Source organism: Simochromis diagramma, unplaced genomic scaffold, assembly GCF_900408965.1.
Source record: "Simochromis diagramma unplaced genomic scaffold, fSimDia1.1 OVJJ01000026.1, whole genome shotgun sequence".
Lineage (NCBI taxonomy): Eukaryota > Metazoa > Chordata > Actinopteri > Cichliformes > Cichlidae > Simochromis > Simochromis diagramma.
In genome coordinates, this window is record NW_024386985.1 from 8,928,835 (window position 1) to 8,952,148 (window position 23,314).

General features: G+C 40.9%; 1 protein-coding gene across 7 annotated transcripts in view; it reads left to right on the forward strand.

Annotated features, from left to right (window-relative positions):
- Positions 1-23,314, forward strand: part of palld (palladin, cytoskeletal associated protein) — a 69,127-nt gene that overhangs the window by 36,945 nt on the left and 8,868 nt on the right. For 4 of the 7 annotated variants that reach the window (XM_040039817.1, XM_040039816.1, XM_040039819.1 and 1 more), the window contains 5 exons: positions 130-165; positions 19,585-20,268; positions 21,136-21,280; positions 21,595-21,696; positions 23,081-23,119. In XM_040039817.1, the coding sequence (XP_039895751.1) occupies positions 130-165; positions 19,585-20,268; positions 21,136-21,280; positions 21,595-21,696; positions 23,081-23,119 (1,006 nt within the window). Of the gene's footprint in view, positions 1-129; positions 166-13,469; positions 14,137-19,584; positions 20,269-21,135; positions 21,281-21,594; positions 21,697-23,080; positions 23,120-23,314 lie in introns of those variants that run through there. The other 3 variants (XM_040039822.1, XM_040039821.1, XM_040039820.1) reach the window with 3 other exon arrangements.

Here is a 23,314-nt window from a genome sequence, read left to right on the forward strand (position 1 = left end):
GATTACAGTGCAGCAAAGCTTGATTCCTGCATTGCACAGTCCAGTTTCACTGCATGTGTGCTGGATTTGATACCTGCTCCTATCTGGTGTTCATGTAAATGTTATGACTTGTTAATTCTGTGCTTCCAGAGCTGAGAGTATAGTGGAGGAGGCAGAAAATTACAGGTAAATATGACTATGAGGACGATGCTGTAGAGCTGTGCCACATGTTCTGTAGACCTTGTTAATTTAACTATGAAAGAGGCAAAGCGATAGTAGACACACAACAAATCAAACTCATTAAAACTTCACATCAGCAAGTCAGACAGTCCCAGAAAAGCCACGAAATGATGTTACAACCCTACAGAAAGACATCCAATATAACCAAAACGAGTTGAGTAGTTTCAAAAAACTTTACCATTTATTATCAACAAAGAAAAAACAGAAGTCCGAACAATCAGCAAAATATTACCACTGAATTGCAAAAGGCTAAAGGGCCTTACAACCCTTTGATGGAAGCCTCACAGACCATCCCACTAAGGGTTATAAGATCTGGTGTTATCCCTCCAACCTAAACACACATCAAAACTAATCCCAGGGTAAAAAAAACAAAAAAAAACAAAAGCCCCCAAAATAGCACCACTGGACTCATAAAGACCCAGAAAGAAGCCAAAATCATAGGGCTAAATCATTCTAACATCAACCACTGCTACAGGGACAAGAGCAAGTTAGTTGTAAGCTAACTGGTTGTTGTCCAAAATGGTTCAAACCTTGATGGGAACAGAAGATCCTGTTAAATGATTCATATTGAATTTTAGGTTTTGATTATAACGGGCATTACATTCCATTTAAATTTCTTTCCTAAATGAATATGAGATTAATATTATAGATACCAATGACAATGATACTGACTTTAGCTTCCAAATCTAATTTGTATAACATAATGTACAGCAACTTCGTGTACGAGGGTTACATTTCTAACAAATGTGTGGGATTTCTTCAACTAGCAGCATATCAGCAAAGTTGGTTCTCTGTGAGTTTTTCCACAAAAACATCACAAGTACGCCACTAGAAACAATCAATTCCCAACTGTGAGGCAGTGTAAGCCACCCCTCTCCTGCCCTCTCCCCTTTAAAATCTGTAATTACACAGTAAAACCAGCAGCCATGCCATTAGCCAAAGGTCATCTTTCTGCCAGACCGTTTCCTCAAATGGCCTCTATAAACAGAGGTTGACCACTCTCAGCTTAAAGCACCCAGGGCTTTTCATTCAGTTCATCAGGTCCTGTTTGTTCAGTGTCCATGTAGTCTGAGATACTCTGCAATATTCTGCAATGCAGCAACTTTAGAAAGTAATCCCACTTTGCTGCTTTAATTACTTTTGGGTTTGTTTGTTTTTTTACAGAAGGTTTTTTTACATAAGACTTTCCAACAAACCACTTTGTTAGCAGACAGACACAGTGTGGAAACTCTTACACTAACGTCTTGTATATTTAAAATAAGGTTTTATCGTGAAATAGCTTTTGTTTTATTGTATGTACACAAAGGCAGTGAGGATCAGTGTGGATTGAGTTTAATTATCAGAGTGAGCAGTTTAGTTAGCTTAAAGGATAAGTGTCTAGACTTGCTTTCATGCTACGTCATTAGTTTTCTGGAGTTATGTGCATTTAAGCTTTTACTACTGAAAGTCATGCATGCAAATAGCTCCCAAAAATGCAGTGTTTTCACAGCACTGGCTATTATCGAGCAGAGAACAGCTGCTAGATAATCGCAAATCGCTAGTGTTTATTTCAAATGAAAAGAGCATATTCATAAATCTAAAATAAAACGTTCTAAATCACAGGAACAATATACTGGAAGCCTGTGTAAGGGATGACTTTTGCTTTAATAATACTGGGCTGATGAGATGTAGGAAGTCGCTGTGTGACTTGGCAGGCAGGCGGGATTGCAGGAGACCCGAGCTGTGAAAACAGACCTGCTGTTTCTCTCTGCTGAAGGAACAGCGAGCTGGGTTGGTAGGCATTTGGGTTTGATGTCCGGTGTTGAGGCCAGACATCAGCATTAAGAATTATAGGAAATTCTCAGGGGAGAGGCCCAGATTGTCTGGGTAGATCTGAACCAAGGTTCGTGTTTGAATGGAAAGCAAAGTTCTTTACCACAAGGCAGTGAAGTGATGGATAGCAAGCTAGAAACACTATCTCACTGCATCTGGAATTCAGCTTTTTTACATCTAGCGTTACTACACAATGACATGAATTATGGCTGATTTATGTGCTTTAGTACTTAGTGAATTTGATGGATGTGATATTTTCAGACTACTGCAAGCAGGATAAAAGAACAAGCAACAAACATGTACGGACAGTTTTTTGTTTGTCTTTTTATAAACTGTTTTAAGGATTAAGCATACAATGTAAAAATGTTTAGTTAATGTGACCTTTTGCTTCAAGCACATTTGTTATTTAAGGCAACCCAAAGTTCTCTTGGCATTGGAGCTCATTTGATTGTGTGTGCTTGTCTGGGAAATAAACCATGGTTCCCATAGCAGGCCCTTAAATATAGAGCTTAAACAGTTGAGGAATACTGCGTGCCAGTGAGACATCTGTTGCATCTAAACATATGGACAGGGCCATCATGGGAAGAGTTATTGTCTCACCTGTTCTGCAGGGTTTAACTGTGAACGCGTGACAACCTGTAAAGTGCTTTCATGACAGACTGGCGGAGTAACACCTTAAGCTTGTAAATCTGTGTGCTCTAATCCAGATGCGTGCACATGTATTAGCAGATGACGTGTCAGTGTTGCTGGTATCCAGGGTTGGTTTTCTTTATACGCCTACAGGTAAAGGTTCATGCTTGTCTATTGAGACACCTCATAAAAGAAAAAGTTATCGTCACACCGTGATACATGAAATCTTCGTAGAGGTTGTATTAGTTTATGGAGGCTATGAAGTCAAGCTGCACTCACAGTCCCAGCAGGTTTCAGCTATCTCACATCAGGTGATGGCTCAGCTGTTTGCCTTCTATATTTATACTTACACCTTCTGCACTTACTCCCGAAAAACATCACATTGTGCAGATTATTTTACTTTAACTTGCTCTTCATCTGCAAGCTATTTTGCAATCCAACTTCAATGTTCCTTGTCAGTACTCCGTATGAAAGGGCAGGGAGGTCCCAAAACAGAGCCATACTACTGCATATTTTACCACTGAAGAAAATACCCACATTCTTTTGACTATAATCAGTCCTGGATGGACCGAATATTCCCCATTAACTTATTTATGAATACTTATTCTTCCATAAAATATTATTCACATCTAATCAATAGTCAAAAACTAGAAGAGCAACCAAATACAAAGTTAATATTAAACATGCTTGAAAATAAGCACACTTATGTTACTTATCCCTACCAAATCATGCTGATCGTTATGTTTCCCTTAAACCTTCTGATTTTGCTTGCTTGCTAGTTTTTCTGTGGCCCAGTGTATAGAGGGAAGACTTTACTTTCAGATTTCTTTACGTCCTAAACATCTCTTTATATCAAAGACATGCTTGAGAGCTTTACATTATCTTTTTAACTTGTGACCTTATGACCATGCAAGCGTAGTTACAAGCAAATGTGTGTTTGGTGTTGATGGTAGTATGGTCTGGAGACACCTTTGGCAAAAATCAATAGTATGATTCTCAAAGACTGATGCTAGCCAAACAGCGGTAAATTGCTGAGGGGCTGAGTTGTCATCCTCTCTCCTCACTTTGCTGTCTTAAGGGATCTGGTAAGTAACAAAGGGAAGCTGCAGTTTCAATACCTACTTTTGATGTACAGGTTATTTAACAATCTACATATGACATGACGACTTACATACTCTGAAATACTCCATGAAAGACTCCAAGACACAGAAAGAGACCCTAGAGTGCAACATTAAAAAGGTGTGACCACCACGATGTTGACCGCGATACTAAGGGCAAAGCATTATATTATAGGTTGGTACCGCATAATGTTTAGGTGGGCGTTACAACAAGCATGAGTAGCAGAGGTAACAATTATCCCCAAACCCATTCCACAGCTTAATCTCTTGTTCGTAAGACCAGGAATTGGCTTTGACAGTCAAAATTGTTCTCTTGCATGGATTTTATTCCACAAACTGCTTCTTATGTACGTGCGAGCTGAACTCTCTGTACTGCTGTGGATTTGTTTTTTATATACAGCTCTACATTATGTTCATTTTTACTCAGTATGATGAAAAACAGGCAAGCTTTGGCACTTAGCAGGACCTCAATTTAGACTTTTCTCACTACAGTGATCGTGATGTTTGTGCAGAGGTTTCAGAATGCTTCGGGCTTTTTTTTTTTTTTTTTTTTTTTTTTTTTTTTTTTTTTTTTTTTTTTTTTTTTTTTTTTTTTTTTTTTGTGGGTTTGTTAAAGAAATGCTGTAATAATGAATGGTTGACTGTATAATGTGCAGTGCGTGTGTGGCTAGTGCAAAGCCTGAGGGCGAAAGAAAGAGGAACACGAGTTGTGTATTTGATTTTAAACAGACCAAAGACTTACTGTACATGGAGTAAGCAGTGACAGCACCTGATTATAAAGAGTCTTGAACTGATATTTTAAGTGCAAGCAGAAGTGGCCTGGATAGTGAAAGCAGAGGTCAATCAATCTGGAAAGGGGAGGAAGTGGAAAATTGTGTTGAATGGAATTACACAGCTGACAGTATGTAAAAAGTTTCCCTTATGAAGAAAGTAGATCAATACAGGCTGTAAAAAGGCATGACCTAACACACACACGATCATTGCTTATCATGGTTATATTAATAAGATTTATTTTTGGATAACAGAAGTCTGAAAAATTCTAATCAGATCATGTCATTATTCTAAAATTCCAATTACAGTCAAATACTTTTCAACCCTAACACAGACACACACACACAGACAAAGGGTGGGTGGTCCCAAACACCATGAATATCACAAGGAAAAACAGCTGAAAAATGAAGGCAACATTAATTAAACCTCCTTAAGACTAACAAGAATGTTCTGTACAATTCACTTGAGTATACTTCAACAGGAATTCTAGTGACTAGTTTTACTAAGCACCAGCCTCCAGGGTTTAAAAATGTAGCAAGAAAAGGAGTGCCAAAAACTGCAACTCCTCTAATGGCCAGTTGAAGCAATCCTCACAGACTCGCACATTCAAAATGCTTAACTATGAAGCATGTTTTCAAGGCTGATACAGTAAAAGGTTTTAGCCTCTGTGGATATTTCACTATGCATTTAAATTCTAAAGGAGGTGAACTTTTTAGTTATATGTAAATACTTGTAAGGCTTAAAGTTAGGAGTGTGGCAGCATTTCCTCAGGCATAGACAGTATGAAAGATATGACATCACCAGTTGGTTTCTGAAGTCCTGTTTTGAAGCCATCTTGGTGTGTCATAGTTGGATGTAACAAACAAGGAAACCATGTGATTGTCAAAGCAGACCCTAGATAATCTTTCTTTCTCATAATGAAACCAGTTTCTCATAGACTACTATTGAGGTTTTGCAAACACAAGATCACTGATCATCTGACCCTGATTTGTTTTGGACATTTTGGACATGTGATCAAGTCAATAAGTCCCCAATCACACAGGCATAGAGATCCGTCCATGGCCATCTTACAGGCACCGGTTGTGAAGGAAAAATTACCATTCTCCAACAGGTTGTAAGTGGTTAGTGGAGGTTTGATTGCCTTCACTAGGAAAATGATTGCTAAAGCCCAAGTCCATTGCCCAGCTGGTAGTTAGCGAGTGTTTACAAGCAGTCATGAAAAACTACACGCAACTGTGGCAGTCTGCTAGCAACCAAAGCAATCACTAGGAGGTTTTTGGTACAGCAACTTCTTTGTGAATCAATTTCACCCAGCAAGAGCCAGGAACCACTGACAGCCAATCAGGGAATGCACATTTTTTTCCAAGTAACCGGTGGTCATAACAGAGATGAGCAGTAACGCGTTTGCTGTAATCCGATTACTTTTTTCAAGTAACGAGTAAAGTCAGGGATTACTATTGCAAAAAAGGTAATTAGATTACCGTTACTTTCCCATAAGCACGCTGCGTTACTGCGTTACTAAAACTGCTTTTTTTTGTTTTTGTTTTTTTTGAGGGTTTTTTTTGTTTTTTGTTTTTTTGTTTTTTGCTTTGCGAGAATGTCTCGTGACTAGGGATGGGTATCGTTTAGGTTTTATCCGATACCGGTGCCAAATCGGTACTTTTGAAACGGTGCCGGTGCTCAAACCGGTGCTTAAAGAATGGAGAACACAAAATTGGTCCAAAAACCTCTCATGTTCAGCTGGTTTTTGTAAAAAGATAACAATGTTAGCCTTTTCTGCAGCTATAGGGCATATATGGTATCACTCTCGGCTGGAAGCAGTGCTTAAACAATGGAAAAAACACAAACTTTATCCAAAAACCTCTCATGTTTAGCCGTTTCCCTCTTTTTCTTTGGTCATTTTAGCCTTTTTGGCCAGGGTGAAGGGAGTATCTGCCATCAAACAAGAAGACAGCCGCATGTAGCTATGATGATGTTTGCTAGTTCACCTTACCTGCATTAATGTAATAACGTGGTTAGCCTACTCAACGTAAATTACACACGAACAACATTAAGCTACTCACGCAGAGAAGAACGGCTGCTGCTGCCTTCATCATCCGTCATCATTTCTGCTACACTGGCAGGGCTAGGGGCCAGGACTCTATTCTTCGTGTTTTTGGGGGATGTTGCTAACTCCGGGTCTGATAACAGGCACCACACCCGAGGTAGATGTGCACGGTGTGAGGTCTCGCAGCAAGCTATCAAATACAGCGCATTTCTTGGCTTTTAAAAAAAACCGCTATGCGTCGCCAGGTGTTTCATCAGATTTGAGGTGTTACCTCCTTTGACAGTATCACAGTATCACCTTAAAGCACTTGTTGCAGGCTGCTGAGTTTGCATATTTTGCTGTGAAGTACAGCCAGACTTTTGACCGCTTCGCCTTGGGCATTTTTAATCTGTAGCTCTGCTCTAAAAGAACGTACGTACCTGGACCCGCCTACTATCCTCGGAAACGTAAAATGATTGGCTAGAAGTGTATCACAGCTCAGGAAAAAAAAGCACTGAAATAAAGCACCGAAATGTGCGCTGCTTTTCGGTCTGGTTACTACCGTTTATGTCAGAACCGGTGCCATCATGGCACCGGACACCGGTACCCATCCCTACTCGTGACAGTGACGTAAGCGAGTGCGACATTTGTGGCAGCAGCTGTGTGCAGATTAACAGTGGATAATATATCGAGTGCTGGAGAGAGTATGAGCGTGCAGCGTTTAAAGCGTGGAAGTACTGACCTTATTTTGAGTTTGATTCCGTAAAAAGTGACAAAAACATTAGTGTCCGTTGTGCGTGGGAAGAAAACGTCTTTTTACAGCGAAAAAAAACCCCCTAAACTTCCGAGCAAGCACCGAGTGCGCAACGACGTAATGGGAAATTCACAGAGAAACTCGCGGAACTGACCGCTGCAGCACACCTGCACCAGGGCAAACCTCCACCTACCCAACTCCTGCTTTACAGGTGAAAATAGAGCAACAGGACCGCTGAGTCTTTGATTTTATTTATTTTTCTGCTGTGTTTTACTTGCATCTATTTGAAAGAGTGAATGTAAACACAAAAAATATTTTATTTTCTTCCAGTCAGAGAATGTTGCATATAATTAATTTTTTGCTTGATGCATAAAGTTAAGATTAAAACTAATAAAACAAGTTTTAAAAAGAGACTTTTTCATTTGATTACATTTTGTATGATGGATTATGCATAAAAAGTAGAATAGGGCTGAAAGATCTATCGCTTTATCACCTATTCAGGTTGTAAATCGTGTTTTTAAAAAGTAACTAAGTAATTAATTACTTTTGAAAATAAGTAATCAGTAAAGTAACAGGATTACCTTTTTGAGGAAGTAATCAGTAATTAGTTACTGATTACTTTTTTCAAGTAACTTGACCAACACTGGGTTGTAACACATTCAAAATGGCGGACAACTCTCAAACAATGTGCACATCTCAATAGGACCAAAACTCTTTTTGCAATTACAAGTCTCGCCCCCCGGTGGCCATTAAAAAAAAGCAGGTTTAAGGCACTTGTGTGTTAGCTTCATTTTTTTAAACCTGGAGGCTACATCAGTGTTTTATACTGTGTATGGCTTTAGCCAGTTGCTGTCTCGTAATACAACTTAAAGATGTTTGTGGTGTTGATGACTTTTCAAGCATTTTTAATGGATTTATTTGGCTTGCTGCTTGGTACAGACAGTAGTTTGGACTTTGGTTTGAGTATTTTTTTTTTATTTATTTTGGTGGGTGGTTACTTTGTACTAGACAGCAGTCATGGTGGCTACATCCATCTGTTCTATACAGTCTATAGAACAACTTTAGGTACTCAGTTTCGTTCATTATCCTTCTGAAACAAACAAACAAAAAAAGACACCTCAAAATGCAGACATTACATACATGTTATCAACAGAGTGCTTACAGGACATGCTTACATACTGCAGTAATAGAATTTTACTATAGAATTCTATAGTTATAAAATTAGAATGGACTAATATACTTAAATGCAGCCCGTATTTCTTGCCGATAGACTAAAAAGTATATGAAGGTCAATGTCCACTGAAATAATTATCATACCTCTGAGATTAAATGACTTCCGTAGTTGCGCCAAACCGCTATAACCCCAGTGAGGTTGTTGCCAGGGAAACAGGGTATAAACCAAAGACACAAACAAACGTCTCTTCAGTAGTCCTGATTAGTCTCTCACTAAACTGACTCAGAAACACACACAGAATAAACTTGTGTCACAACCGGTCGTCATTGACTCTTTATGCATTTGTTCATTTTAAAAACCTCACTCTTCTCACTTTAAACCAGGATTCACATTCTGTCCGTGCTGCATTGCTGAGCAAGGAGCTAGGGCTGCCAGGATATGTCGCATATCTGTGCTGTGACTCAGAGCTTCCTCTCAGCAGTGTGTTTGTGTTTACGAGGTGCAAGTCATGAACTCTCTAATGAAGTATTAACAATCACTTTCTTGTCGAGGTGTTGCTTGTGGTTTATGGAAAGTGGTGGAAACATTTATGTTAAAGAACCACATATGGTACTAGCTGCACACTGACATCTTTGCTTGTGGTTCTTCGTCATCAAACATCTAAAGCACTGACCGGATAAAAAGCAGTAACTCACAAGCTGGGGTACTTCTGCAGTGGTCAGTGGGTATGTGTCAAAATTAGTTCAGCTAAACTGAAGAAAATCAAAAATTACAATTTAATTTACTGTAAGATTGTGTGGACCTGCAAAATTAACAGGCACACAGTAGAAAATAGAAAGGAAAATTAATAATTAATACATAAATATAATAGAAAAATAATGGCCAAAAGTAAATAAAATTAATAAAATAGTTTACCGAGTGCATCAACTAATTTACATTTTATAATTATGTAAATTTAGACACTGTTAGCTAATGAAATCATTTTGTAACTTTAGCTAGAAAAAACTAGCTAAATTATAAACTAAAGTCAGAAATCATTAGCCAAAATTTGTGATAAACCAATTAAATTGCTAACTTAACATCTTGAATAAGTAATATGCAGTAATGGCGTACAACATCTAAACATGAATAAACTGTCTTCCTTCTCTCACCCCAACCGATCGCAGTAATTGGCCACGCCCCTCCCTGAGTCTGGTTCTGCCGAGGTTTCTTACTGTTAAAAGGGAGTTTTTCCTTCCCACTGTCGCCAAAGTGCTTGCTCATGAGGGTTCATATGATTGTTGGGTTTTTTCCTCTGTATATATTATTGTAGGGTCTACCTTACAACATAAAGCGCCTTGAGGTGACTGTTGTTGTGATTTGGAGCTATATAAATAAAACTGAATTGAATAAACAAGTTGAAATATTGAGCTAAAATTCTAGCGTGGCTAGAAATGTTAACATATCTAAAAGCACAGTAGAACAAATACCTGTTAACTAAACATACTAGATTTTAAAAAGATAAAATTCATATTAAAAACTGGAAAGTGGCTAAAAATATGGCTAACTGCTAAAACTGTTAGCTAAAAGTTTAAATAAACACAACAAAATGTTAGCTAAACATCCTAGATAAAGAGTTGTTAAAAAATGATTTGCCAAAAGTGAATCTGTTTTCTACCTCATCTGAGGTGATTAGAGCTTTGCAATCCATAGTGTACCGAGAAAATATTCCAAGAAAATATTGTACACGTTTTTCTGTTCTGTCATCCAATTTTTCCTGAGTTTGTGTGAAAGTTAGCCTCAGTTACCTGTTGTTAACTGCCTGCAGACCTTTTAATGAGTGGTTATTTAAGCTGCTGTTGCCTTCCTATCAGCTTGAAACAGATCTCCTCTGATCTCTTACATACACAAGGTATTTTTGCCCAGATAACTGCTACTGACACGATATATTCTTTTTTTCAAATCCCGAATCTTCCACAGGTCATCACGACCGTGTCAACAATCCTACAGTAAATGCACTGTTGTTGAGTTGCTGCCATGTGATAACTCAATTAGATAGTTGCATTATTGAGCAACTGAACAGATATACCTAACAAAGCACCCAGCCAGTGTCACAGGTAGATAAACATAAACGTAATTAGTAGCTATTAAATAAAGTAGTAACAAAAAGTAGTGGATTAATAGTCTAAATAGGATGTGAATTGTTGCAACTGATTAACAGTAAGCCAAATCTAATAGGTAAGAGTAAGCTACAATTGCTCCAGAGTTGAGTTTAAAATGAGTTGAGATAACCACATTTGAGCTTGAGAGGTGATGGTGATCAAGAGGCTTTTGAGGACTTCTGTATGTCAGAAAAAAACTGGGAACCACTGCTCTAATGTATACCTTTATTTTAGAGACTGCTGGCCACAGAGGTTTTTGATTACATGCAACTGGAAAAAGACAGACACAGAAAGTTAGTTCTCATCGGGGACAGGACGAGGTTTGTGCAACAGAATAAAAGCTGAAATGAAGTCACCAGAGACACAAGGGAGCAGGAAAGCAGATAATTTCACATTGGGCCTCCAGAGTGAGAGATGGGCAGCCCTTAAAAGGACATGGGAGACACAGGATTGGCTGAGACACTAGACTAACAAACCACTGGATTGGTCGGCTGCGCTAAAGTGACCTGCATGGAATGGAGAAACTTTCCAAATAAGGAAGAGACTTGTGGGAGCTGACCTTCATAACACAGAGAGGGAGCTGGAAGACAGAGAGAGAGGGGTGAGCAGACGGGGAGGGAGTGATGAAAGGACACATGGAGGGATGAGGAGAGCAAGAGATCAGGCTGTATGCTTGGGAGTTGACAGCATGGAAACTAAGCAGCTTCAGTGATCCCCCTCATAGAAAGCAGAGTGTGTTTCCCAGGAAAGAGCAGCCTGGTACGTTAAACACTGAGAAACAAACAGATAAATACACATTACCCAACATACATACACTCGGAGAGAAAAATTGTTTCCGGATGAGGTCAATCAACCTGTGATTAGATCCTGACTACGGGTGGTGGTGCAAGTGGTGAGTGCGGCTTCATGTGTGGCATACACGGTATCTCTCTTTAAACACACTCTCAATTAGACTACCACACAACTTCCACTTGTGGATGTTAATTAGAGGGTGTGATAATGTGTACACTGCTGTCACCAAGAAAACGACACTGAGAGCAGACGAGGCCCACTCTGACTCGCTTCTAAGTGTCAATGAGTTGAGTCGCAGGGAATGACTCGTACCTCGAAGGGACAAGGAGACCCTCTCCAAGTAAGGTGCTGCATGAATAAGAGAGTTTGTTTTTTCAGTTTCTTTACCTCAAAGTCAGCGGGTGTTTTTGAATAAGCTAAGGTCTGTGTTTAACACAGCGGTCCCCAACCTTTTTTGCACCACGGACCAGTTTATGTCCAACGATATTTTCATGGACCGACCTGTAAGGTGTTGCGGATAAATACAACAAATTAAAACCAGTACCTGTACCAAAAACAATTTATTTATAACACACGGGAAAAGACCCAGGGAAATCGAGTTAACGATATAAACAATAACAAAATAACGATTAAAAACCCTGAAAACCATAAATTTCACACCTAGCCTCAAATCTCGCGGCCCAGTACCAAACAACTGAAGGACCAGTACCGGTCCGAGGCCCATGGGTTGGGGACCGCTAGTTTAACACAGGCTTTAGACATTCTCATGCTCTGTTCACTAACAAAAAATAAGGAAATGTGTAAATTTAAGGTAAGAATGCAGAAGTAAGTGATGTATTTAAGTAGCAAGTATATGCCACACATTTTGTACAGACAAAGTGGTAACCATGCCAACCAAAGATGTGGGATTCATTATCTCATTTTATTTTACCCAAAACCAAGAAAATGGCTTTGAGAAAAATACAACGGTGTTTACATCACTGTGTTGTTCACTTATAGACAAGCAGAAGGAATGCTGAAGACAAGCAAACGCACTATGCACTGCTAGGTTGAGCAAAAGGTCCAAAATTGATGTTGTGCTGGCCACTGCACTGGAATTTTGTACCTACTCACCCAGCTAGGACTGCTTTGTTGCTACTGGTCACAGTGCACGAGAGCCTCACACAGTGATTGGGTGATACTTTGCTAAAAACCATTAGAAATAACAGGTTTCATAGTGCTGAGGTGACACTGATACATTGTATCTAAAAGCTCTCTGATGTGAAGGGTTTCAGAAGATTTTCAAAGCAGCTTTATTGTGTGAAAACTGCCTTGCTGAACAAAATATATGCAAAACTCTTAAAAAAATTATAGAAAAAAAATCCCTTTTGTTAGACGAACTGTGGCCGTGCTCATTTCTATCTGTACCTACAGTAGAACACACTGTAAACTGGAATACTGAAATTAAATAGATTCAATTAATTTAAAAACTAAAGCTCTGCTAACAAAAATATTTTAACGTTTCCTTGTACTTTCTTAAAACTTTTTTAAGCAGATTATTTTCGATTAGTTTAAACTATTTTGCGGTTTATTGAAGAATAGCATACATTCACAGTCTTCATGTTTGTGGGTGTGATGAGGGTTACTGGGAAAGTTTCACCCTATTGAAGTGTGAATCTTACCAAAAAACTGAATTTGTAAAAATGACGTCTTTTCTTCCCCTTCCTTTCACAATAAAAGTATCTTACATATACACTGAATGACTGCTGTAGATAACACGGTTTACAAAACTGCCTGACCTTTCCCCAATCATTGCACGCACACTTGAAACAGACACAAAAACACTACACTGGACCGGATCACCGGCCTCCTACTTTCCTCCCACCAACACACCATGACTCAACCGGCCTCTAAAAATAGACTACTCACAAAAATAGCAATGATCAATTCCTTTTTTTTTTTTTTATTTAATTACTCATTCCACAAAAATTTGAGGTTTTTATTTTTTTTTTGTTTTTTACACTGAATACTTTCAGTGAATGAAACCAGATCTATGTGGTTGTGATGGGTGTGTTTACATACACAGTGACACTTGGAGTGCGTCCACTGTTTCAATGATTCCAAAGGTCCACAACAGTGTGCGTGCGTTACATGAAACTATTATATCTCTCCTGCTCATTTGACATAGATAATGTTTCTGCTGCCATAAAGAGAATGTGGATTTTATTTCCAGACGTGGCCTAGTTTAAAATGTACCTTACAATGGATTAATCTCATTCGTGTCACCTGAATTTGAGAGATTTCTTTAGATGATTAATTCCATAGATCTATATCTCTCTTCTCAATCATCCTGTCTCTCTCAAGTCTTCAGTCATTCAAGAAACATTATAAATCTAAAACACAAAATGACAAGCAAAAGACACTGGATATGGGTGTCTCTCTCATTCTTATCCATGACAGTAAATCAGCTCTGCGGTCAGTGCTGAACGTTTATTCTGAAAGGGCCGGCTTTCAGCTGGCAGACTGCATGCTTTTATTGTGTAGGAGGAGGAGCTCACAGACTGACTGACTCAGAGAGAGAGAGAGAGAGAGAGAGACTGTGTCTGTCACTGTCTGGCCGCTCACCGCTATATATGCGTCTCCTACCTGAAAGTGGAGCAGTCAGTTGCAGTCCACTCTCCTGCAGGGAAATATCTCCACCACAGACATTACCACTCAAGGTAAAGCTTTTTCTTTTACTTGTCTAAACTCAGATCTCAATTGAATTAAGCTTGGGGACTTTTCATTAACTTTCAAAAACTCAGAATTTCTTGAATTTATTTGCATTTTTTAACTGAAACACTTGGTCAGTAAAATAAAAATAGGGAGCAGAAGAAGAAAAGGGAGGCAAACGACTGAGGTGGAATAAACAGCAGCTTTTTTTCCTTCACAGTCTCCGGGTTTACCAGCTCAACATGTTAATGTTTAAATCATATGTTGTCAGAGCTGGTGTGTGGTTTAGGAGCAGACGGAGGCTGAGTGTGATAACCATTCATTTTGGAGGCTCTAGAAAGGTAGTGAGTTTGGACTGCAGAGAGAAAAAGAAGAAAAAGGAGAGAAGGGGGGAGGGAAAGAAGAGTAGCATCACTATGAGCGACTTTAGCTGAAGTTAGTTTGTTAGTTTTCTTTCCAGCAGTGCGACTGTGTTTATGTGGCGAGGTTCATTTGTTTGCAGAGTGCCTCTGTGGAGTCAGATGGATTAGTTAACACAATGGAGTCTGTTAGGTGGAAAAAAACTTCTGACTTACTCCGCTGTAACTCTTCACTGACTGAGTTCTTTCTCTCTCTGGCTCTTCCTTTTCCTTCATCCTCCTCCTCCTTCTACCCTTCTTTCCCTCCACTCCTGCTGTTAATCCCATTTGATGGCGATGTCTTTCCCACTTCAATCCACCGAAGAATGTCTTCAGCATTCCTTCTATAGAGAAAGGGGGAAAAAAACCAATCAGGACTGAGCCAGAGGAGTGGGGAGAAGAGGGAGAGATGGATGGAGGTGTATAGAGAAAAGCAGGGCTCGCTGATTGTGGAGAGCCTCTTCACCTTGCGTATGAAATATGAGCCCAGATAGAGCGCGAGGGGGGGAATAAGAGAAAAAGAGAAAGTAGGGCAGAGAGAAAGTGGAAGTGTGTGATCGGGCAGCCGTAAGCTGTTTTTTTTTTTTGTTTTTTTGTTTTTTTTGTTTTTTTTTTTTTTTTGGTGTGGCTGGAATAAGAAAAATGCTCCGTGTTACGCTTTAAAGAGAGGGGGAGAAAGGAAAACAGTCTGGTTCTGTTTTATGTGGTGTGTGTGCAATTAGAGCCAAAGAGAATGAGGAGGTGGAGGTATACCAGGGAAGAGTGGGGCTGAAAATAAGCTAAAGAGAACGTATCCACTGAGATGAAGAACTGAATGATGGAGAGCGGCTGCAGATGAAGCAGCAGCAGACTGGATTCTGAGCGTCAGACAACCCTGTGAGATTATTCTGAAATGCTCGTGGAAAATTGGAGCGGTTTCTTTGTTAGCTCGTTTTCTCTTGTGAAAGTAAGTAGAGGCGGGCAGATATGAACAAGGGAGTCCAGAGAGAGAATGAAAAGAGCGCAGGCTTCTTTGTGTTGTGTCAGAATTATTTTCCCAGCTGTTGCCATGTGTAAATTAAAATTTCACAACATTACACAACAGATTTGTACATGTAAGACTTACTGCAAGTTTCTCTGTACTCACAAAGTTTAGAAATTCTCAACATGACACATTTTCTAGGGAAGGATAACACAAAAAGTAAGCAAATGGAAACTTGAGTCAGAAGGGACTCCTCCGGCACAGTTAAACAAGACAGTCTTACTAACAGTGTGTCAATCTGTCACTTTGTCAGACTGATGGTGTGTTTTTGCTCGAGGGCATCGGACAGCTTCGTGCTGACACACGTAATAGTAATGATGCAATGCTCACCGGTGAATATAAGCAACAGTAGCTGTGAACCAGATGTGTGTTTCAATATCTATACCCATTTTTGTGCTGCAACTGTGTGATTTAATCTCACAGTTCTCTTGAACTCGGTCTCTGATTTAAGTCACCATTTGTGCGACACTATTTCCAGGCAGTGTTTGAGTTGTAGGTGTGATACCGGAGCTTAGTTTCGCTATTTCTCTATGAATCATTTACAGACTGCGAAGCCGTGCTGTTACCCAGCCACAGGTGTTTGTAGAAACAAACACACAATAGGGTCTGCTGTAGCCTGAAAGCATAACACCCACTAAAGCCATTCCTCAGTCTTCCTGCTGAGGCTGCTGAGAACTGCAGCCTCAGTTCTCCTCATGTTGTTGTTTACAGAAGGAAACCCCTCATTACTGATGATGTACACTCAACAACTTCCTGTTCTCCCCCTTCTCCCTCGTACGCTTCCTGTCATCAGCTGGACGGGTCTAATAAAGCGGCTCCGTCTTTTACAGCCAGCTGCAGAGCTAACGAGATGGGCGGCAGATAAACCTGTGGATGGCTCCCAGCTTGCTTCGATAGTCGGTGGAACAGTGGATGAGTTTCTCACGCACTTTGTTTGCGCTTCCTGAACAATAACAAACAGTACAGTGCAAGCACAGATATTTAGAAGGTTGAGGTCTTCATTTATTAAAGCAGCATGCTGCTGGTAATGACCCACTGCATCTGGCACATCTCAGTGTTTAGCAGGCTGATACATCACGGGGCTGTAAAAGAGTCCTTCAATTAAGTTACTGTCAAGCTGTTCTGGAGTCTGTTTATTGAGCTTTTAGAAACTGCAGAGATGGATTCCTCTTAGCCCTTTTTTACCCTTCCCTCCTTTTCCTTTTATAAAAAAGGGATTTAAAGACAGGATCCAGCCCAAGGAAAGTATTTTTCAGGATGAAAATAAGAGGAGACTCAAAGGCTTATTGCCTATTTATACCACCAAAAAAGAGAGAGGGTAAAAAAAGACAGACATAAGAGTAATGCTGCTTTACAGTTGGAATGACAGACAGAGGAGCTGGAGCATTTTCTCTCAGCGAAGCAGAGCGCTTTGTGGGCCAGCTGGCTCAGACCAGAACAGCAAAACACAGTGCCGTTGGCTTGACGACAGAGGAACACTTCCCTCCTAATTCAGACCCGCTCGCCGCAAGAACAAAGAATAAGAGCGAGTGATGGGAGCCTGCTCTGCTTCTCGGCGCATTTTGAACAACTTGTAATCATCTACTCAAGGTATAGGTCACGTTTTAGTAAGGATTCTGCTCTTCTGGAGTGCAGATGGGATGAAGAAGCCGGACATTGTGTAGTGGCTTGTCATGCACTTTGTGGTCACAGCGGTGCGGATGATGAGAGCTGGAGGCTGCACAGCTGCAGGGTCATAGAAGTCTGGAAGACTCCTGGTCACTTGCTTCATGTAAACTTTAGAGTGGACTATAAAACTATTCGTGCAGCTTCAAACACAAGCTAACATAACATTTTCATGCACTTTCAAATGTGAAGCAAATGTCCAAATGGGAGTCGGAGTCCAGTCTTATCTAGTAAAATTAGAGTCCGACTATGCTAAATGGCATTTAGCTGGAAGTGAAATGCATTTCAGTGCTGACTGACACTAGGAGTATATTGTTGTATAGTAATAATGTATAGTTTGACTTATAATGAATGAAGACCCCTTGGAAAGTGAAGAGCTCTTTTTAAGACAAAGGGATGAACTCAGTTACAGGATAATATCTGCCCTTCGTCCTACTTACACAACATAAAAGAGGGGGGAAACACTAACTTCTCCAACAGAAATACTATACTCAGCTCTAAGAGAGTGTCAAAAGTGTAGGTAAATGCTAAAAAGGTCTTTGAGGTCTTCCCCTGCTGAGGCAGTAAAGCATTGTGTCGAGGAGAGTGGGATGAGGCTTTGAGGAAATTAAGAGTGTTTCCTCTCTGCTGGAGCAGACGGGCAGGGTGCTTATGCCTCCGAGAACACCGCCAAAAAAGGAATCAAACCGCTGCGGAGAGCTGCGAGCCTCACGAGCTGCCAAACTATTCCTGTAAAAGAGCTCTTTTGGTGGACTCCCAAACAGGAGACCTTTGGGGAATGTAAAGGAAAATGTATACAAAGAGGGGGGGACACACTGAATTGATTGTGTGCTCAGTGAGTCCTGTAAGGGGAGCACCAGGTGGAATGACTGCAGGGGATGTTTTTGAATTATTGACTTTTATTTGAGCCAATGAATTCCCTTCTGGGAGTGTATTACCAAAATACTTGCCTAGGACAGTCTATGTGATGATCTCCAATTAAGGGTAAAAGTATGTATGCAGTACCTACAACTGATAAATGGTAGGCTGAATGAAATCACCAAGAGTAGATGGCAAAAGCTAAAAGTAGTTTGAAACATCTGAACCGAGGTATTGTTGATAAAATTGTTCTTTTAGTCCATCTGGCAGGACTCGTGTCAAATTATGCTACGACTATCAGTTTTGTCAAATTAGCACTGGTGACATTTGTAAATCTGTACCCCGAGCCGAGAGGGAGGGGGTTTTCTTTGCATTGTCACAGATGAAAAATAGTGGAAACGCTCCGCTGATTATTCAACATCTGGAAAAGATTTGGGCACATGAACTTGGTGGACTCTTGACAACACGCACCACTGGGATGTACAGTATATTCTGAGCAGGCAGCCTGTGAAGAACTCATCAGTCTCACATGCTCATGTGAGCTGTAGACTCGAGGTTTATAACTTTTCATCCTTTTTTCCCAAAGACCTACGGCCTCCTGATCCTCAGGGAGAGCACCTCAGAGTTCACTCATGTCCTGTGATTTTCAAAACATTTTAAAACCCTCCTGGTTCGTGAAAAATTTGTGTCGACAACTGAAACTTTAGATTATGAGTTAGCCTCCGTCTCCTCCACAATGACACAGGAACTGATTGACCACGCCTGTGCAAAAATAAATCACGATCCTGGCAAAATGACACAGAAATATTGCATTTTTTTCCCCTTCATTCTGCAAATTCGAGGAGCCACACCTTAACCGTGGGGTTTTACTTTTCCACAGCTCTGCTTATACCCCAGTTTTCTGTCAATCCACTTCAACGCTGCTGAACAACAGGAACAGAGCTGTTTTCTTCACTGTTGCACTTATCATCTGGTTCCAGCGCCACGCTTGATGTATTGTCAACAGTCGGGGTTTTTAACAAGTCTTTGTTAGAGGCTAGAGGCTGATAAACTATCAGTCGGTGCCGCTCGTGCAGTGGTTTCCTCCCAGAAGTTGCACACATACCAACACTTTGCCCAAGCCTCTGGCCTGACAAGCTATCACCTTCAGAGCAGAGGAAAAACATTTCACACAGTTCGACTCCTGCTGACAACTGTCAGGCTGACGGCCGAGTGCTGATGTCATCCTGAAAATGCTTTGCGTCTTTAATAATTTACATCTTAGCTAACTTCACTTGACTTTCCAAACACTTTGACTCTCCATTGATGATGTTCACATCTGGCCTCCAACCTTCCTGCCAGTTGTGTTCTGACTACAGTTGGATTGAGACCAGACTATTGTGTCATGCATAAACTAAAAACAGATGATTTTGTAACATTTTTACTGTTACCTTGTTATCATCTGCCCCTCAGGGTTTTTAAAAAAAAACATTTTTATGAAACTTTATTTTCTGATGACTGGTTGTTCTTCACAGGAACGCGGCACAGCTGAAGCAGCTGCAGGACCAGATTCTGTTGGAGCAGCAGGAAGCAGCCAACTGGCAGCAGCAGCAGCTGGAGCAGCAGAATCAGGAAATCCCACCTCCACCTCTGCAGCCACTTCAGGAAGTATCTCCACCTGCTCCTCCATCCCCACCTCTCCCACCTCCTCCCTCCTTCCAGGAGTTGGAGAACAGCACAGCCATGCAAGCCAGCACATTCAACTATGCCCGGCCCAAACAGTTCATTGCAGCGCAGAGCCCCGGTGGGGCGGGCTACGTCACCCAGTCCTCTGGCTCCTCTGGATCCAGCCTGTCATCCCCTCTGTCTCCACCCACCTCACACAAGTCCTTCAGCAGGGTCACCATGCCCACCTTCACCAAGGCGAGCGGCCTCGAGTCCCCAAGCTCTCCTTCCTTCCCTCCTCCACCTCCGCCCTTCCTCAGCTCCGGCAGCCTGTCCTCTCCATCAGGTCCCGCCCAAGACTTTCCTCCTCCACCTCCTCCTCCCCCTCCACCCGTAGCCACATCTCCAGCATACTCAGATATGTCCTCGCCTTTCTCTTCCGTCCCTCCATCTCCTGCCTCCAGCTTCCTTTCCTCAGTGTTGCCCTCCACACCTTCCACACCTGGCAGCCCTACAGTCAATGCCATGGGTCTTCCTAAAGGCAACGGGACTGTGTAAGTGACATTCAAATACACTTTTAACCACATATCTTTTTTTTTACAGAGTCTGTCAGCAGCATCAGGCCAGCACAGTCTGTGTGTCAGGCACTAACTGCTGGCAGCTGAGTCCAGAATGTCTGTTGCTGGATAGAAGATGACATGTTTACATTTTTTTGCAGCATGTTTACAGGAAAATGCCAACTAGAGACCCCACACACATAAACAAAAGTTGCTCAAAAGGTGCAAGGCCCTCACCCCAATTGGGGGAAAAAATATACACAAAGCCCTCGAGACGGAAAGATTTGTTGAAATTAATATAAACAATAACGTTAGCTTATATTTTATTTTAAAAATCTATCACTCTGCAGAGTATCTAGCTGATTTTGCACTCTGCTTATTGAGTTAGCTGATAAAAATCTGTTTGTGTGTAGATAATCCTCGTCTGATGGCGTCCCTGAAGAGAGTAATTTTTTTTTTTTTCCTTCCATCAAGGACATTCCACCTTTTAGCTCTTTGCCAGTAAATTTTCATCACTCCCAAACTCCCCCTGCTATTCCTGGAATTCCTGCTGCACTTGTGAGAGATAAGAAGACACACTGCGAAATGCTATAGCTGAACATGTCCAGATAAGGTTTCATGTTAGAAAGCAAGCGGGGCAGCCATGGAGGAAAGAGGTGCTGAGATTATGTGAGTCACACAGTGACGGGGGGCCAGACCCTATATTGATCGCAGCCACTTTCCTGCTGTTCAAAACTTCTGTTTACGAGGGGCTTAAAGGGAAGGGTAAGGGGGATATAACGGTTTGTTTCAGACAGTGAAATAATACCAAGTCCTACTATATAATAAATAAAGGTTATTTTCAACTTTTTGTCATTCTTTTAGCAAAGCATTTCCAAGGAAGTCCTCTGTCACCAAGACACCACGCATCGCCTCCGACTCAGACATTCAGGGATCCAAGGATGCGGTCATCCAGGATTTGGAGAGAAAACTGCGCTTCAAAGAGGAGCGCATCAGCAATGGTCAACAGGTATGTGTTTGTAGGTGTATGTGGGTGTGTTAAATTCTTAGTAAAATACTGAACAGTGTGTTTGCAGACAGTTACTGAATGAGCTTGTTCAGTAACCATTAACACGGAATAACAAGCGTCCCAACATATCCAACCAACGAAAAATTCAAAGAGCGTTTGATTCATGCACCCTCAAGGAAATTCATTATGCTTCCTCCACATATAATTGATCCCCTATTGACACAAGGCTTAGATACAAATAATGCAGTGTAAAAGGGTGTGTTTTTCTAACTCGCACACTAACCCGCACTGACCCCATTAATCACTGCTTCCAGAGGTTAACCTATGAGGAGAAGATGGCTCGCAGGCTCTTGGGTGCTGACAACGCAGCCACGGTCTTAAACACACAGGACACAGAGGAGGAGCCAGTCACACAGGTACGGCAGCTCTTTATCAGGATCCACACACACTGGAGGGAGGAACAAAACAGCACACGCACAAACCTGAAATCACACAGGCATGAAACCGTTTTACCAGCATATCTACACCGGCACAAATCCCCCTGCTGCATGCATACCACACATGCACCTCTCTGTGTGTCCACTGATACTTCGCTGCTGTCATTCCTATCTCATGATCACTGGCTTTCCTCCACCCCAAGCCACTGTAAACACTGCTGAGTGCACGTTATGAAAGCAGGGTGTAAACACTGCAAAGTCCTCCAGAGCCCTCCATAAAAAGCTCTGTTTATGCAAACTCCTAGAACCAAGTGTTGCTGCAAACATGTTGTTCAAAGGCTCTCTTAGACACCAAATAGTCACTTTGGAGAAACAGAAAAGAAGCACAACATCCCCACAGAGTTGGTTATGAATTTCAAAGACAAAGAAAGAGAAATCAAAGCCTTAATTTGTTTTTTAGATCTTTCAGTGTATTTCAATAGCATTTTAGACTGGGATAGCCAATAATGATTCAAATCAGACTATATGGAGGACATCACAGTGATGCATTATCATCCTTCAGCAACATGCACACATAGACTACATGAAAGTTGCCAGTAAGCATCCCCATATCACATCTTGTGTCCACAATGTCAGAGTTAGCACTCTGCCACCCCTATGTGCTACTGCCTCTTTGTATGCGGAGCAACTCAGCTGATTAGAGCAATAGTTTGCATGGCGAAGCTTGCAAAGGCATCAGCACTAGTGCATTATGCCACTTTGTATTTGATAAAGTGTCTTGCATGTGTTTGTATTCTTTTTTTCTTTTGAGAGCAGGTAAGTTTGAACATGCACACAAACCAGACTATAAGAGGTGGACGTAGCCTATACGGAAGTACCTCAAACTGAGATTATTTAACGTCCAGCAGGGGGCGCTTTATCTGGTTGGAAATAAAAGGTTAGATCTTTAGAAGTCTATGAGAAAATGACCCTTCTTTTCCAATCATCTCTGTCCCCAGTAGACACTTTTCTGATGGATTTATGGTCTCAATAACTAGTTTAAAGTCTCTTTTAATACAGCATGATGTTTATTTTCTATATGTTATCCTGATTTTTATTCGAATAAGCAGTAAAATATACTTAGTAGTAACTGACAGTTCGCTAGTGTCCTCAGTTTTTTATTTAGATAGATTCGCTTATTAAAATAAGTAATGATTATGGCCCCCAAACTGGAATCCACAAACCAGTGGTTCACATCACCGTGGCTACTTCCATCTTTTATATAAAGAATTTAGCAACAGCAAACTTTAAAACACAACTGTTTCTTGCCCTGTTTAATCCATCATGACAGACACACAAACAAAGCCTCTTTTTCTCCCAACAGGAAGACAAATCATCTGATAGAGACTCTTACCCTCAAAAGGTTATTGACACCTTCTCCTGGTTTTTCTTTCACTCTAAAATATCACTGTGTCAAGCTATGCACACAAAAATCATAAACGTGTACAGTTTAACTGAAGCGGGATCAGGTGTGGCAGTTATCTCATTTGGAAACAAGTGTTATAGAAAGGATACAGGGATACAGAATTTGTTACTGATCACTCAACTTTTATATCCA